The sequence below is a fragment of the Excalfactoria chinensis genome, chromosome 3 (assembly GCF_039878825.1).
Source record: "Excalfactoria chinensis isolate bCotChi1 chromosome 3, bCotChi1.hap2, whole genome shotgun sequence".
Lineage (NCBI taxonomy): Eukaryota > Metazoa > Chordata > Aves > Galliformes > Phasianidae > Excalfactoria > Excalfactoria chinensis.
The window spans coordinates 19,753,476-19,771,066 of record NC_092827.1 but is presented as its reverse complement, the minus strand read 5'-3'; the positions used below and the strand labels follow the sequence as shown (position 1 = coordinate 19,771,066).

At 35.6% G+C, this 17,591-nt stretch overlaps 1 protein-coding gene across 3 annotated transcripts in view; it reads left to right on the top strand.

Annotated features, from left to right (window-relative positions):
• Positions 1–17,591, top strand: part of CSMD1 (CUB and Sushi multiple domains 1) — a 935,567-nt gene that overhangs the window by 785,205 nt on the left and 132,771 nt on the right. For all 3 annotated transcript variants that reach the window (XM_072330835.1, XM_072330834.1, XM_072330833.1), the window contains 4 exons: positions 1,176–1,314; positions 6,189–6,376; positions 8,644–8,838; positions 15,653–15,769. In XM_072330835.1, the coding sequence (XP_072186936.1) occupies positions 1,176–1,314; positions 6,189–6,376; positions 8,644–8,838; positions 15,653–15,769 (639 nt within the window). The remainder of the gene's footprint in view (positions 1–1,175; positions 1,315–6,188; positions 6,377–8,643; positions 8,839–15,652; positions 15,770–17,591) is intronic.

Below are 17,591 nucleotides of genomic sequence, written 5' to 3'. Positions count from 1 at the left end.
TTACCATAAACTCTTTAAGTCAGTATGCTGCTGATTACTTCTGTTGAATAAGTACGCTTATCTCTGAACACTGTGAGACTTCTTTTCCTGATTTAGTGTTTCCTGCTCCATTCATATCTAATAATTTTGATCATGGTTTTCTCAGGCTGAGTTATCACAACATCTTACAACATGTAAATTGTTTCCTGTAATAGCTGTTTATGAATGAAGAGAAACAGAAATAAATCCAACAAATGAGAAAAACTAGACCAAAAGTAATGATTAAAATATCAAAACTATAGAAAGATTGTTTGAATTGATTAAAAATAAATAAATAAATGAAAATTCCTAAAATAGAAGGAGTATTTTCATGAACATTTTCATTTAAGTTAGGAGTATTCTTTCAAAGTAAATATTTTGCTCATGATTTACAGTTGTCTTGGAGCTTTTGAATGAACCTAAAGTGAAACATTTGTTCCATGAGTGTATTCCAACCACAAATGGGCATTCAGTCAAATAATCGTTGAGTAAATCAGATTAGTACAGATGCCCAATCCCTAGTACCAACAGCTTGATTCTACAGATGTGTTCAGTCTGCATGACTTGGTAATATATGTGCAACCATGCTGACTACTGTGCTTCTGAGGTAGGCTTCTGTGAAATCATTACCTTTGAAAGCTGGACTTCTTATGTGCTTGAAAGTAAAGCTTAATTTATGGTAAGTAAATGATTATTAAAAAAAAAAAAAAAATAATTTTACTGACTGAATCAGTACTGCTTTGTGTTATATTTTGACCAAAAGGGACTGCATTGTGAATTCCACTGTTAAACCATTAAAGTACTTCCTATACATACGAACTTCAGTATGACTTGCAAGTACTGGCAAGAGTATACAGCACTTCCTATTAAGCTTAATATTTTTATTCCTTTAGGAAGAGCTTTTCTTGTGCTTACTTTAAATATGAAAAGAGCTCATTTTATTTTTGGAAAATACAAACATTTTTCTAGGTGGAAGTGGGAAAGCTATGTTCAAATTATTTTTGTTGTTAAATGTAGAAATCAATTTACTTCTATTTAACAGCTAACATACACTTGCGAATTTAACATGTGAATATATTCTTTTTCTTTCTTTTTTTTTTTTTTTTTTTTTTTTTTTTTTTTTTTTTTTTTTTTTTTTTTTTCTCACATTGTGACAGCTGCATGTGGAGGTAACCTGACAGGCCCAGCAGGAGTTATTTTATCACCTAACTATCCACAGCCGTATCCTCCTGGGAAAGAATGTGACTGGAGAATAAAAGTAAACCCTGACTTTGTCATTGCCTTGATATTCAAAAGGTACTATTTCTAGATTAATGTCTGTTTAACAGAATTTCAAATCTCTCATTTTAAAGTGGCATCAATTATCAGTTCTTACAGCTTCAAATATTATCTTATGGCTATGTGTTGAATCTATGTGCTCTAGCATTGCTTCAAAATAACATAAATTAGCATAGTTATATGTCACTTCTGATATCAAATACATACCTGAGCAATAAAAATTGCTGTAACCTCTGAAAAAGTAGCTTTGAAAATGGTCCATTTATGGAAATGCTTGATTTACATTTTTGTATTTTATAGATTTGCACTGTACTGGAAACCACCTAAAATTCAATTCTTAAAGCTTTTTTACAAATGCAGGTTGAATACACTGTTTGGAATGCAGAAATCAGGAAAAAAAAAAAAATCCCTAAAAATGTAGTAAAATCTTGTCTTCTTTGTCAAGAGATAAAGGATATTTGGATACCTATGTCACTGTGTTAAAAGAAGTTTTATTTGCTCATGATACCATCATCAACCCATATTTGTTGCATATGTTTTTAATGCAAATTGAAATTCAGGAATGTATTCATATTCATGTTTCCAGTTTGTCATTTATATTTGAATCAGATCTATGTGCTCATCTTGGCAAGTGAAAATTTTTTTTATTTCTTTCATTTTGTATCCTAAATTCGATTTTTAAGCTGAGAGTAATATTGGTTTCTACTTCTACAGTTGTAGATTAATTATGGTTCTTTTAGAAAAAGAAGTACATATGCTGGCCACAATGTTGGCTTGTGTTCAGCCGGCTGTCCATCAGTTCACCAAGGTCCCTTTCCATCAGGCAGCTTTACAGCCACTCTTCCCCAAGCCTGTAGTGTTGCCTGGAGTTGTTGTGACCAAAATGCAGACCTAACGCTTGGCCCTATTGAAACTCATACAGTTAACTTTGGCCCATCAGTCCAGTCTATCCAGGTCCCTCTGTAATGCCCTGCTTCTTTCAGGCAGATCAACACTCCCTCCCAACTCGGTGTGATTTGCAAACTTACTGAGGGTGCACTCAATCCCCTCATCAAGATTGTTAATAAAGATGTTAAATAGAAGCAGCCCCAGTACCGAGCCCTGGGGGACACTGTTCATGACTTGCTTCCAACTGGATATAACTCCATTGACCACAAACTTTGGGCCTGGCCATCCAGACAGTGTTTCACCCAGCAGAGCATATGCCCATCCAAACCATGGGCATCCAGTTTCTCCACGAGAATGTTGTGGGGGACAGTGTCAAAGGCCTTACTGAAGTCCACATACACTACATCAACAGCCTTACCTTCATCTATTAAGCAGGTCACCTTGTCATAGAATGAAATCAGTTTTGTCAAACAAGATCTACCATTTGTAAACCCATGCTGACTGGGCCTGATCCCCTGATTGACCTTTAACTGGTCCATGATGGCTCTCAAGATTATTTGTTCCATAACCTTCCGCAGCACTGACGTGAGACTGATAGATCTATAGCTGCCTGGACCATCTTTCCAGCCCTTTTTGAAGACTGGTGTCACATTTGCCAGTCTCCAGTTCACTGGAACATCCCCAGCTAGCTAGGACTGTCAAAGGATGTCCCATTTGAAGTAAGATGAAAGAAACTTAGAGTTACTCAGTATTCAGATTTGTTTGGTAAATTATATTTTAAGGAATACAGATGTGAGAAGCATAATGGAATTTGCAGTTTATGCTATAATTCCAGTACTTGTTACAAGTAATTGCATTCTGATAGTCACACTTGACTGCCTAAGTCTTTCCTAAATTTGATATTCTGCACAAGAAGTTCTTAAATTTTCAATTCTGAATAATTTTTCCTTAGAAATTTGAAAGAAAAAATTATACTATAGCTTCCCTGTCTTCTGGTGCTACATTTTACAAAACTACGTAATGCTGTAGAATATCTTGGATACTATCGTGTCTTCTGGTGGCTGGTTGTTTTATAGGTCATTTTAAGCTTTGGATTGTGGCATTTGTAAATGTTTTCAGAAAGCTGGACCAAAAAAAAAAAAAAAAAAAAAAAGAGAGAGAGAGAGAAAATAAAGTTGGAATACAAGTTATTAACACTCTTATCTGTGTATATATATATATGGTTACCAAACAGACTTAAACTGAAAGCTTTAACTACTTCTCATTTTTAACAAAGAAGATATTTACAGTATAAATGGGTGGGAAGAGTAATACAGATTCCTATCTAATGAAAAGGTGTTTGAGTACACACTGGTAGCCTTGTCCTAGAGAATTAAATTGAAATAAAAATATATGTAGTGTTGGAACTCACTACACTATCACAAAATACCTCTAGTTTTATATAAAATGTCAGTGAAGAAATAACACTCTGCAATCCTTTCAATAACTTGTTTGAATTTTCTTTGACATCTGCAAAATCCACTTTCTTAACATATGAGTTTCTCTTCATTTTATCAAACATTTATTTATTTATTTATTTATTCTCAGGCAATATGCCACAGCTGAGTTCTGAGTTATTCTCAAGGAAATGGCTTTGAGAAGACAACAGTGTCTACATAGATTGAGAATGTGAACTTAGAACACAGAGATGCAGTGCATTTTATCAAATGACGTTTGTCTACAGAAAGATTGAAAACTATTTCCCTGTAGAACAGAATAGTAAAATTGTTTTTTTCTGTTCCCAATCTCTAGACTTTTTTTTTTTTTTTTAAATTCTTCTTACTCCCAACTAAAATTTCTCTGTCTTATCTGAAGTTTCCAAATGTTCTTTTGTGTCTTGTGTCTTTTGTGATTCCTCCAAGCTATTGAAAATAGAGCATAAAATATTTATTATGTGAAGCCACTTGTATTTGACATTACTTAGGAAAAGGGTAACATGGGATAAGGGCCTGGAGGTAAGAGAGGCCCAAGAAAGCTTGTGGGAATTCAAGGACCATCTTCTCCAGGCTTGGAAGCAGCCAATCCCGAGAAAAAGGAAGTCTGGCAAGAATGCCAGCAGGCCTCCATGGATCAGCAAGGAGCTCCTGGACTTAATTAAGTGCAAAAAGGAAGTCCATAGGGTGCAGAAGCAGGAACAGATTACCTGGGAAGACTACTAAGTAGTTGTTTAAGCAGCCAGAGCTCAGGTTAGGAACGCTAAAATCCACATAGAATTAAGTGTAGCTAAGGACATAAGGAAAACAAGAAGAAATTCTACAGGCATATCAATGATAAAAGGCCAGGGAGGATGTGGGTCCTCTCTGGAAGAAGGCTACTGTAGGCGAAGATCAGGTTCGAGACTATCTTAAAAAACCTGAAGGTTCACAAATCCATGGGATTCAACAAGATCCATCCATGGGTTCTTAGGGAACTGCTGGATGAAGTTACTGAGCTTCTGTCCCTCATTTCTGAAAGGTTGTGGCAGTCTGGTGAGGTTCCCATTGATTGGAAATGGGGAAACATAACCCCTATTTTCAAGAAGGGGAAAAAAAAAAAAAAAAAAAAAAAAAAAAGAAGATCCAGAAAACTATAGGCCAATGAGTCTCACCTCTGTTCCTGGGAAGATCACTGAACTGATTCTCCTGAAGGACCTACTAAGGGATGTGGAAAATGAAGATGAGGTGATTGGTGGTCATTAGCCTGGATTCATCAGTGGCAAGTCATGCCTTACAAACTTGGTGACCTTTTATGATGGAGGAATAGAACTGACATTGTCTAACTGGACTTGTGAAAAGCATTTCACTCTGTTCTGCGTGACATCCTAGTCAACAAACTGGAGAAAAATAGATTTGATGGATGGACCACTCACTGGATAAGGTCTGAATGGTCACACTCAGAGAGCTGTGGTCAACAGTTCATTTTCCAAGTGGAGACTGGTAGCAAGTGGCATCCCTCAGGTACCGGTGTAGGGACTGGGATTGGTGTTTTTTAGTGTCTTTGTGGGTGAGGGTGGAGTGCATCCTCAACAAGTTTGCAGATGACACCAAGCTGAGTGGTGCAGTTGATGCCCTAGAGGGAAGGGATGCCATCCAGAGAGAACTGGACAGTCTTGAGAGGTGGGACTATGCCAACTTCATGAAGTTCAACAAGGCTAAGTGCAAGATCCTGCACCTGGGTCAAGCAATCCCAAGCACAGGAACAGGGTGGGCAGAAAATGGCTTCTCCCTGAGGAGAAGGATTTGGGAGTGTCAGTTGATGAAAGACTCAACATGAGCTTGCAGCCCAGAAGGCCAACCATATCCTGGACTGTATCAAGAGAAGCAGATCATGGGAGGTGATTCTGCCCCTCTGCTCTGCTCTCATGAAACCCTACCTCAAGTACTGTTTGAAGTTCTGGATCCCTAAAGCAAGAAGGACATGGAGTTGTTGGAGCAGGTCCATAGGAGCTTCTGTTTTTTCGAGAATATTAATCATTCACAATTCCCTGATAAAATTTGGATATGAACAAAAATGAGTTCCAGAACAGAGATCTGTCCATAGAAAAGTATCTTGTTTCTAAGGTGGTGAATTTATGTTTGTGATGAGTGGAATTAATACAATCTAGTTTAGTCAACTAAAAATTTGACTTAAATTGCTTAAATTGCAGCAAGTTGCCTGGATCATTCCTGTCATCAGTGGTAAGATGCAGCCTTCTGCAGCAGGTGTTTCATCCCATCTTGAGAAAAGTATTTTTGATAGGGGAAAGTATATGCTTCTTTTTTATTGATTGTGGATAGAGCCTCCTGTAGTAGATCTTTTCGAAAGCTCACTTTGTTCATATCAATTGTAAGGAGAACTCCATTGAAAGACATACATTTTCACTATGAATCATGCTTAAAAGGCTTTTATTTCTGGAAAAGAAGACATGTTAGGTTTGGCAGCCACAGTTACAGTCTTGTTTAATTCATAGAAAATAATTTAAGACTTAATTCTCTTTTTCTTTTCAGTTTCAATATGGAACCCAGTTATGATTTTCTACATATTTATGAAGGGGAGGATTCCAACAGTCCTCTAATTGGCAGTTTTCAAGGCTCACAGGCTCCTGAAAGAATAGAGAGCAGCGGTAACAGTCTGTTTCTGGCTTTTCGCAGTGATGCTTCTGTTGGAATGTCAGGATTTGCTATTGACTATAAAGGTATTGTTCTCATCCTAATCTGTGGTAACATGTGAAAAGAAAGAAGTGCTAATTAGGATTTACTAAGACTCAAATCTATTTAATTCAAGATGTACTCACACTGAACTGCCAGATACCCATTTATATTGACAGAAGTTTTAAAAACAGTTTTTTGTAAATTTGTTGAGGAACACAGAAGCCCTCTTTCATTAAATCTTCCACCTTACTGTGTGCATTTTCAGATTCCAGAAAAGAAAAATAAAAATAGAAGATGCACATAAAAAATAGCATTTGCAAAAGAGTTGTCTCACTGAATTGCAGGACATGATTGCTGGTGTTTCTTTGCTGATGCATACCAATACATTTTCCTTTCCACAGTGCTTTAGAGTCTGCATTTGAGTCTTTTGAGTAACTATTACAGGAAACCCTTTGCGTTTTTGTTTTCAGGAAAGAGTAGGGAGAGTGGTAACTGCTTCTACCCAGAGAATAGGTTATATTTTCTTTTAATTAAAGACATACACATAAACACACAAGTTAAAAGCTGGCTTGTTTCTGGTCCAGATGCTGTCTTTGACTTAAATGTCATCTCTGTGCAGATTCAGTCAAGCTGTTTCTCATGAGCAAAAGTGCTGCCTCAGCTTCTTATTCTTGACAATGGAAGTAAAATATGTAATGTACGTGTCATAAATGTTAGAACAAAAAACAAAACAAAACAAAAACACTGAAGAGAATAGAAATGACAGTGAAGCAGAGGGAGATTAAAAACAAATGTTACATAATATTTATTCTGCATCTTTTATCCATCACTACACATTATTCTGCAAGGTATTGGCAAGCATTTTCTTCCCAGAGCAGTTATCACACTGCCATAGATTATGAAATTCTCATCTATTTATCCCTATCTAAACTTGAAGAAAAAAATATATTTTAAAAAATGGAATGGCTTGTTCTGAAAGTCCTGGCCTACAAAGATAGAAAACTGAAAGTTGAGCAGAAGGAGATTAAGAGATAAAAGAAACTCTCTACTAACACAGATAAAGCACACTAAGTACTTCCATATTTTAGCTTGGCATGTATTTTCTGTTCACAGCACAGTCTGATTTTCTTGTCTTTATGCAGTCAGAATGGAAGAAAAAGAAAATATGTTACCAAAACAACATATTTTGAGAAGTTATTTTAATAAATAAGCAGTTTCTGCCTAATCCTTCCACACTATAATTATGTTAATTAATACTTTATTTTAAAATGTATCTAATTTCATTTCTGCTTATTGACATCCAGAATGGCTTTTGGAAAATTTCCTTTAAGTGTTTTATTTAAAATACTTGCTATATTAACATTTAATAAAGGAAGGAGGCGTGGTGTAAATTCTGACGATGAATTGCACCCTTGAACTTTTCAGTAAAAAGACTTTGCATCCCGTTTGTATTACATGCATCCTTCACTCCTGGAGTTCAGTTATTTAGCAAAATATTTTTTTCAGAAGTTATCTGACATACTTTTCATAGGTTTTAAAGTAACTGAGTAGTATTTAAGTCATTGTTAACAAAATGTATGACATCAACAGTATAATAATAGTGATATTTTGTTTTCATTTATTTACTTATAACATTCTTCCCCTTAATTCTACCATTTTAAGATCATCTCAATCATACTCTTTAAACACTTATTTCTAATATATATTTTTTTTCTCCTTTCACTTTTCTTTGTATTTTAATATGGCTTATGAATGAAATATCACTGTTAACAGCAATGTCAACACTCACTTTGATTCAAAGATTTCATAAATATTAGCTAATTCCAGAGAGTAACTTGTGTTTACTTCATGACTCTCCAAGCTCCAGCTATTAGGCATTCTTAAGTATGAAAAATAAATTAAGAATGCATTTTAAAATTTTTAGTTATTCCATAGTATCACAGCTTTCTAACCAGACCTTACTGATACCGAGTATGCCATTTTATTATCATAGCATTAAGATGTGGATTCTGGAAATTAAATTTGCTACTGCACTTATATGCTTCATGGAAGTCATTGAACCTTTGGGCAGAACTGCTAACAATAGGTGGGAAAAAAATGGTGCAGGTTAGATGTCTTTTGTATGATTTCCTCATCCACATATCCAATTTTATGCAAATATCCATGATCCTGTAAACATATAGAAATGGAAAAATGACTGACTGAAAAAAAACAAAAAACAAAAAAAAAAAACAGAAAACTGAAAAAAAATATATATCTCTTTTTTTTAAGCTGAAAGTGTATATAGATTTATTTTCATTCACTTTAACAGAAAAACCACGAGAAGCTTGTTTTGATCCTGGAAACATCATGAATGGAACAAGAATTGGAACAGACTTTAAGCTTGGTTCAACTATTACTTACCAGTGTGACTCTGGATATAAAATTGTTGATCCTTCAACTATTACATGTGTAATTGGTGCAGATGGAAAGCCAGCATGGAACAGAGCACTGCCATCTTGTAATGGTATCTACTGTTATCTTTCTCTTGTCTCCACAGTGTTACCAAGAGTGCATTATATGTCTTTTTGGACAAGGTACAGTGACGTGTGCAGTTGTTTGGGGGATAGAATTATAGAGACATTGATGGTTGTGTATAGCAGAGAAAGATAAAACCTAATGCAGGTTCTTACTTAATGTCCTTCCAGCATGGGCCTGAAGGTACAGAAGATATTACATACAGAGATATATATACATACATACATTTACACACACACATCCATATCTAATCTAAACTTGTCTTTTAAGATGCAAGCAGAATATTTACAGAATTGTGGATTATGTCAACTTAAGGATGTGATCATTTCAGCTGCAATAGAATTAATCATCTTCACAGTAGATAGATTATAGATTTCTTATGAAAATAATATTGTTAACATTCTGATGTTTTAGTTATTACTGGGCAGTGTTTACACCAAGTTAATGACTTGTACTTCTTATACTGCCTGCCAGCAAGGAGTCTGGGCATGCAGAGAAAGCAGGGAAGGGATATGACAAGAAGAGCTGGCTCAACCATATGAAAAAGATTTTCCACAAAATATGGAATCAACCACATTTGATTATGAAAACTGGGGGAGCTGGCTGAGGAGCTTTACTTCTTGGAAAGGGTAGTCAGGCACTGGAATGCACTGCCCAGGGAGGTGGTGGAGTCACTGACCATGGGGGTGTTCAAGAAACATTTGGATGTTGTGCTGAGGGATATGATTTAGTTGGGAAGTATTGGTGATGGTTGGACTGGATGATCTTTTAGATCTTTTCCAACCTTGATAATTCTGTGATTCTGTGATTCTGAGGCTGTTTCGCAGAGACTGGGCATTGGTTGGCTGGTGAAGAGCAATTGCATTGTGCATCACTCATTTCATTTATTTTTTTTTCTTCTTTCTTTTTGTTTGCTTTTCTTTATTTATTCATCTTCCTTCTTTTCCTCTTTTCTTTCTTATTAAACTGTCCTTATCTCAATACATGTGTACTTGCATTCTTCGGTTTTGTCCCCTATCCCATTGCGGGTTGGGGGAAGTGAACAGATGGTTGTGTTAGCTGCCTGCTGGAATAAACCACAAAAAGGGAAAGGCATGGAGGCTGTGGAATTATTTTGTAAGCAAAACAGGAAAACATCAATAGAATAGAGAACCCAGAATAATGAAAAAGTATGCAATTTTATTTTCAAGCATTTTAGATGAGAGAAATAGGATAATAGCTGGAAACTAAGCAGAATTTCCAACAAGAAATGAAATTACTTTTACTATTTTTATAATTATAATTGTGTACCTATCATTACTGTATATGCCTATCATTAGTATATCTTTCTATTATTACTATTACACCTATAACTAATTAGTATTATTATGCACTTGAATTAAATAGTATCTGTTTGCGTGGATTTTGATTTAACACCTGCAATTGTGGCTCTGAGAATACAAATAGGTCTTAATTGCCTTTAGTAGCATCAGCTGGGATCTCCACTTACACCCTCTGCCTAAAGGCATAAGAGATCTTATTAAACTCAGTGCTAGGACTTGACACTCTGACTGACTTGTGTTATATGTACTAGGCTTATAGTCTGTTTCTTTCTCTGTCTTCTGGATGGTCTTCAAACTAATGCCGTAGTGGTCTCCTTGGTCTAACTCCTACATATCAGCACTGAAGCTGGAAGGGACCTCTGAAGGTCACCTAAACCAATCCCCTTGCTCAAGCAGGTTTACCTAAAGCAGGTTGCCAAGCACTGTGTCCAGTTAGGTTTGAAATATCTAGATGGATGGAGATTCGATAGCCTTTCTGGTTAATCTGTGTTAGTGTTAGACTATACAAAATATAAAACAACATTTGCTCACGTTCAGACAGAGCTTCATATGTTTGAACTTACAAAAGCTGTTTTCTGTCCTTGGCACTACTGTTGGTGGGCACTACTAGGAGTCTGGTTCTTCCTTCATCATCATTCTCTCAATTCAGGTATTTATACAGTTTGATGGGATCTCCTCAAGGTTCCTATTTGCTAAGTTAAACAACCTTAGGTCTGTTAGTGTTTCCTGCATCTCCTAGACCAATCATTTTTCTAGCTTTTCAATTGAATTTCTCCACTAAGTCCATGTATTTATGGTACTGAGGTTCCCAGAACTGGACACAGTACTGAAAATGTGGCCTCATCAGTGCTCATTAGAGAGGAAAGAGTGCTTATGTTAAGCGGCAAATGTTCTTCTTAGTGCTCTCCCCAAGAGGCTGATAGCCACATTTTCCCTGAGTGCACACTGCTGGATCTTGTTCAGCTCTTTGTCCATCAGGGTCCCAGCCTATACTGGAGCTTCCTGTTATTCTTCCCTCAGTGCATGATATGGCATTTATTTTTGTTAAATTTCATGAGATTCCTGTCTGTTCAGTTCTCCAGTCTATCCAAGTGCTTCTGGGAGGCAGTGCAACCACGTAGTGCATCCGTCACTCCTCTCAATTATTTATTTATTTTTAAATTTATTTATTTTTTGCCTGCAAATATCCCAAACATATTCTGTGTTTCATTGTTCAGGTCATTAGTGCAGATGTTACTGGCCTAGTGTCAGTCCCTGGAAGAATAACACTAGTTACTAGTCTCCAGGTGGATTTTTTGCCACAGGTCACATCCTCTGGATCTCACTATTTGAACTGTTTTCAGTTCACCTCACTGTCCATGTATCTTTTAATTGATCAGCTTGTCTATGAGGATGTTATGGCAAAGTGTCCAAAGTGTTACTGAAGGTAAACTACATCCACTGTTTTCCCCTCATCCAAGCTAGTCATCTCTCATTAGAAAGACATTTTGTTGGTTAAGTATGAATTCCCCATTGTAAATCCATGCTGAGTATCCCTGGTTGCCTTGTCTTTCACATGTCTGGAAATGATTTACAAGATTAATCTTGCCATGATTTTCCCAGGGATTGAGGGTGAAGCTAACAGAATTCCCTGGATAGTCCTTCTTTCATTTCTTGAAGATAGAACTACATTTGCTTTTTTCAGTGTTCAGAGACCTTTCCTGATTTTCATGACATTTCAAAAATAATTGAGAGGGGCCTTCCAGTGACATCATTCAGTTTTCTCAGCACTTGTGGGAACAGTCTTAACAGTCCCGATGAACTTATATTTGTCCAGTTTAAGTACTCCCTAATCTGTTCTTCTGAAATGGTAATAAAAACACTGAACTGTAATGTAGAGCAAAAAAATAACCTGTGATTCCTCTCCTGAATTGGTATACTTTTCTTATTTATTTATTTATTTATTTATTTATTTTTACTAAAAAATCACATTTACATACCAACGTTTATTTTCCTTAATTTTATAACCAGAATAAACATCTGTGAGGGAGCCATTAGGTCATGTCCTGAACTGATGATTGAGAACCTGGTAAAGGGGTATGGCTGGCTCAGGAAGCACAGATGCAATTTATACATGCTTCCCTCCTGAACAGAAGGCGTGGATCCAGGGATCTGTCCCCTTCTCAGGTTCATTTAATGGCTAGCCTCTGAAGGGAGAATATCTCCTGGATGAAGGCTGTTTCCTTAGAAGTGTTCCATAGCTAGAGACCCTTATCACCAGCTGGATGAGGCAAGTTATGTTTTATTTTGTTTTGTTTTTCTACATATGTGATTTTTAGGTATTCCTAATGATGCTTTGCCTGGTATAGTGAAGAACTTGTCAGAAGCTGTTTCAGAACTTCATAGGCTAAACAACATCTTATTTATTATGAAAGAATTTGCTATTAATTTATTACAATAGTATATAAGAGATAAAAAAATAAGGGAAATATATATATTTAGATTTCAATGGATTTGAATCCTTTGGTTTTTACACTTAACTGAAGTTCTGTTTTGGACAGAAGGATCTCCTAAATTTCCAGTATTTTAGCAAAATATACAGCACTCTTTTTGAGGATTGTACCATAGATAACTAAAACATAACATTTTACTTAACATTGGTTTTCAGCCTAATTAAATAATCCTGAACTTTCTTGACAACTAAATAATACACATATTCAATTCCTTTTGGTTTCTTAGAATTGTTCTCTGTTTCTATGATGTAAATACTGAAGCAAGGGAAAGAGGATGAATTAGTTATACATAGTTCTGAGACATAACATCAACTTTCTGCATCAGTGAATAAAATTCTTATTCCAAGGTGACAATTGGGGTATTGTGATGTCTATTTTAAATGTGCTTGTTATGCCTAAAGAAACAGAAATTAAGAAGTGAATGATCAGATATCCTGATGTTCTTATATCTAAGTGAAACTATAAACTGGAAAACATGCAGCCCAAATTGTTTAACTTAAATTAGTATGACATAGGAGTCTACTATTTGTATCTTTACAAAAATAATTAATATCAAATATGCAGCATCACATATGCAGTTATAATATTCTGAAATGTTCTTAAAGAAGGGAGAATTACTGTACTAAATTGAATTGATTATACTGAAAAGATGGAAAAGAGTTTTGTTATGAGTACTGAAAGCAAGATTGTTTAAAAATTTGGTTTGACCATTAGATGATATACCCTTTTATATTCTCTATATGTTCTGATATGGAAAAAAAATACCCCCAAAAAATAAAGATTTTCTTTCTGGGTTGAGCATGGTCTTGCATGTAAGGTAGGCATTGTAATGGTTTAGATCATGGATGTCCAACCTTTTGGCTTGCCTAGGCCTCGCCTATTGAAGAAGAACTGTCTTGGGCCTCAAATACAAAGGTTATTCTGAAAGTAATGCCTTCTTTTATTTCTGTGGAAACTGAATGCAAAGAGCACAACAACACTATTTGATAGAGCAAATTCTCAGTTACAAAATGTTTTTTGACATAGTCATCACTCTTAAATCTGAGCTTTCACCAACAGTGAACAAGAGCCTGCATGCTGCCCTCATTAAAAATCTACAGCAGTGGAGGTGAGCCACTGTTGCTATTACTACTGCTGAAATGCACTGCCCACTGCCTTACTGTAGTCACAGCCACTGTTTGGTCTCCATAAATGTTTGGCAAGCACTGATGAATGTCAGTGGGTGCATTTTTTTCTGCATGGAGGAATCAATTTCCACACCTTTTCTTTACTTGCTTCCGTGTCAGGTTCTGTCACACTGCCCCTCTGCTGGCACCTGTCATATGACAACAAATGGGATGGAATATTGCCAGGAAGGTTCAACCTCTATTGCCATACCACCTCTGATTTTCGGGGACAACATAATAAACTAGGAGGCATTACTTTCAGAACAACCCTTGTAAAATATATAACTCAGGTATATAAGTAAGAGAGCATATTTTAATCTTTATTATTTTTTATTTGAACAAAAAGCAGCAAAAAAACTAGTGGGATATGTGGCCTTGTTTTTGTGAAACGAATGCATCAGTATCGGGTTTGATGTCAGTGGCTGCAGTTCTCTGAGTTCTCAAAGTGTTTGTCAGAGATTTTTGATGAAATGTTCTTCTGTGCTTCAGCCTTCAGTACAAATGTACTTAGTGTCAAAAAATGATGACATGAATAAGGTGCGATTGTGAAGTGTGGAATGTTTTTCTCTGATAAAATAGTGCTTGTAAAAGGCACAGTCAGATTTCTGAATTGAATATCTGATTGCTACTCTATACACTTGGTTTGAAAATACCAGGTAACATACTTATGTTTACCAAAAAATGGAGCTGAAATACACCAAAAAAAGACGACTTTTTTCTTTTTGCAGTCTTGAACCATGTTCTCAAATTCCTTTGTCAAAGTGAAAAGCAAGACTGCATTTTTTTTGCTGTTTTGACTGTTTAGCCAATTAATCGAAATGCACACAATTACTTCTAGAACTTGAGTCAGCTCAGCACTGTGCCCTTCCTATGCCCTTGTTACATCCCAGGCAGTGTTAATGCACTGATGTTTGGCTGCTGGTGTGCAATTGTTGTGCTCCTGGTGCTGGGCCAGTCTGCTTGGCGGGGCAGAGCAGCAGTGAGGGGCAGATGGCATGGGGGAGGTGCCAGGCCCTGTTGCCAAGGTGCATTTGGCCTGTAGGCCACAGGTTGGACATGTCTAGATTAGATCATAATCAAAACTACCAAAATGATTATGAAGTGCTGTGTACTTTTTAATCCTGACCAAAGGGAGAGAAAGCACGAGTCACAGTAGTAGTAGCTATGTTAATTGTACTTAAATCAAGATTTCAAAAGGATAGTTGCCAGTTACGTGAAATAATTAACTGTGGGATCCTGATTCAAGTTCTGTGCGATCGGGAAATATTACGCAAGCTGACTTTATTGTAAGTACTGAGAAAAATCAGCTCCATCTCTTAGTATTTACTCTAAGTTTTTTTAAGGAAACAGGTAAGAGACTTATGTATGAAAGAAACATTTAAAGTCTGTGAAGTGTTTGTCTTCAGTTTAGCTTTAGAGAGGAAATAACTGAAGATAACATATGTCTGCATGTTAGAAAAAGCAAGGCAATTTAAACGTTCTCAAAGAGTGGCATTCTTTTCAGGATGCTGTTAACATATCCATGTATTTATCTGAGACCCAAGGAAACTGCACTATGCCACTTACATATGCTAACTACTACAGTATTTTTTAAAATGAACATTTTAATTTCAATTTTAAAGCAATTTTAATAAAAATTATATTCTTGGAAAGAGCTATTACATCAGTCTTTATAAGAGAAACATACAAGCAAAAAGCACTGAGCTGTTGCTTTCTAATGTAATTTTTTTTTTCATTTTCAGATTAAGTTAATATAGATATAATATAATATAATATAGGGATGGATGTAATTCTTATAACTTTTTTTTCTGTTTTCTTTCCAGCACCATGTGGAGGCCTGTACACAGGATCAGAGGGGGTGGTTCTGTCACCAAGTTATCCTCATAATTATACTGCTGGACAGACTTGTCATTATTCAATAACAGTACCTAAAGAATTTGGTAAGAATATGTTCTACTGACTTAGCAATCACTTATTATTGTTCTAGAGTTCAGATGTCCTTTATGTGAAATAGTGACTCTAGATTTGAAATATGTGGTAGATTGGCTATCAAAAAGATAAAGAGTTCTCAATGTAAAAATTAATTCTAGAATTTTCACATTAATTTCTCCCTTGGGTAATCAGTAGACTTCAACTAAGCAGGCAGTGGCCTCAAATAAGTTTACACAGGAGATACTTGCAATAACTAATGTCAAATAATAGTAGTTTAAAAAATGTATTTTAGTGTTGTATCAAAACAAACAAAATAACAACCCACTTCATGTATCATATAAAAGTTGCTTACGAATGTTTTAGGGATGGGAGTAACAATATCTTTGCAATTTGACTTTCCTTTAAGAAAAAAGCAAAATTTGATAGAGTTGTCTCATCCCATTCAGTGGGTTGTGAGGAAAGTGCTCAGCAGCAGTCTCCAGAGCGATGGCTACCAATTGAAATGAGTAAAAGGTTGAGAGGAAAAAGAGGAAGAGAGCAAAAGAAAGTATGAGAGACAGAGAAAAGAGATCCATCTTGAGGAGTTCTAGCATTGGCCCTCTAGAATCAGAGAAGGGATGGGAGGGGGTGTGAGTGCTTGTCCTGAGGTAAAGGTTTCAAACAAGCAAAATGCATACAGAAAAATAAATAAATAAATAAAAATACAGAATTCTCTCAGGCATTCTTTTTTGCCTGCTATGTTTGCAGATGCACTGATATGATGTTGTAAACAAGTGAGTTCACAATAACAAGTTTATCAAAAATGAGTTTGTCACAAAAACTTTCTTATGGGTAGGTAGACAGACCTGTTTTTTATTTGTTTGTCATGGCAGTGGCCTTGAAGTGTTTTAGATCTACTAAGCAAATCACAGAAAGTCAGAAAGTGTTATTTCGTAGTTCTTTTACAGGAGTGCAATTCTTTTTCCTTTTTAGAATTGTATAGGATGTGACAAAATAACCAGAAAGATGTTGGAATACACTAGAGGGTTCAATTCAGTCATTTAGAATTATTAAATTCTTGGGACAGTGATCAAAAGGAAATGTTATTAGAACTTTACTTAGTGACAAATTTATCTTATCACAGACTTGCTTGTACAATGTTCTTGACTAAAATTCTTGATCGTGTGTTCTAAGTGAAGGAGGACACTCAATTCCAGAAGTAAAAGAACAAGTAGTAATAGTCACAAGCTGAGCACAGCAAATTCCAACTGGACATAAAGAAAACATTCTTCACCATGGTAGTGATTAAAGTACAGTAGTTTGAATAAGATTAGGATTCTCAAGTTTTGTCAGTTTTCAAAGCTTTATCAGCAAAAGGCTTCAACAATTCTGACCTAACTTCTAAGTTAGCCCTGCTTTTGAAAATTAGGAGATTGGAAAACATGATCTAAGAAAAAAAAAAAAAAAAAAAAAAAAAAACAACAAAAAAAAAACCACATTTTAAACTTAACAAAATGGTTAGAAAGTACTGTCTGATACAAGCTGTACATAAAATGATACATAAGTGCTGCATCAAAGTTCTGTGACTTTTTTTTATTATTATTATTTTTTTTTTTTTTTTAAAGAGAATATGGATTAGGAGTAACTTTAAGGCAGGTTCCTCTTTCATCAAGAAAGTATGGATAGCTGTTGTGATTAAATATTCTTATTGGTTTCATTTTACTAGTTAATGACTTCATGTTTGTATTGCTGTCTGATACTTGAATTAATTTGATATTCACTAATATTTACAACCATTTGGTATTTACTAATAAAAAATTTTGGATAGTGTAATCGGGTTATCTAGATTAC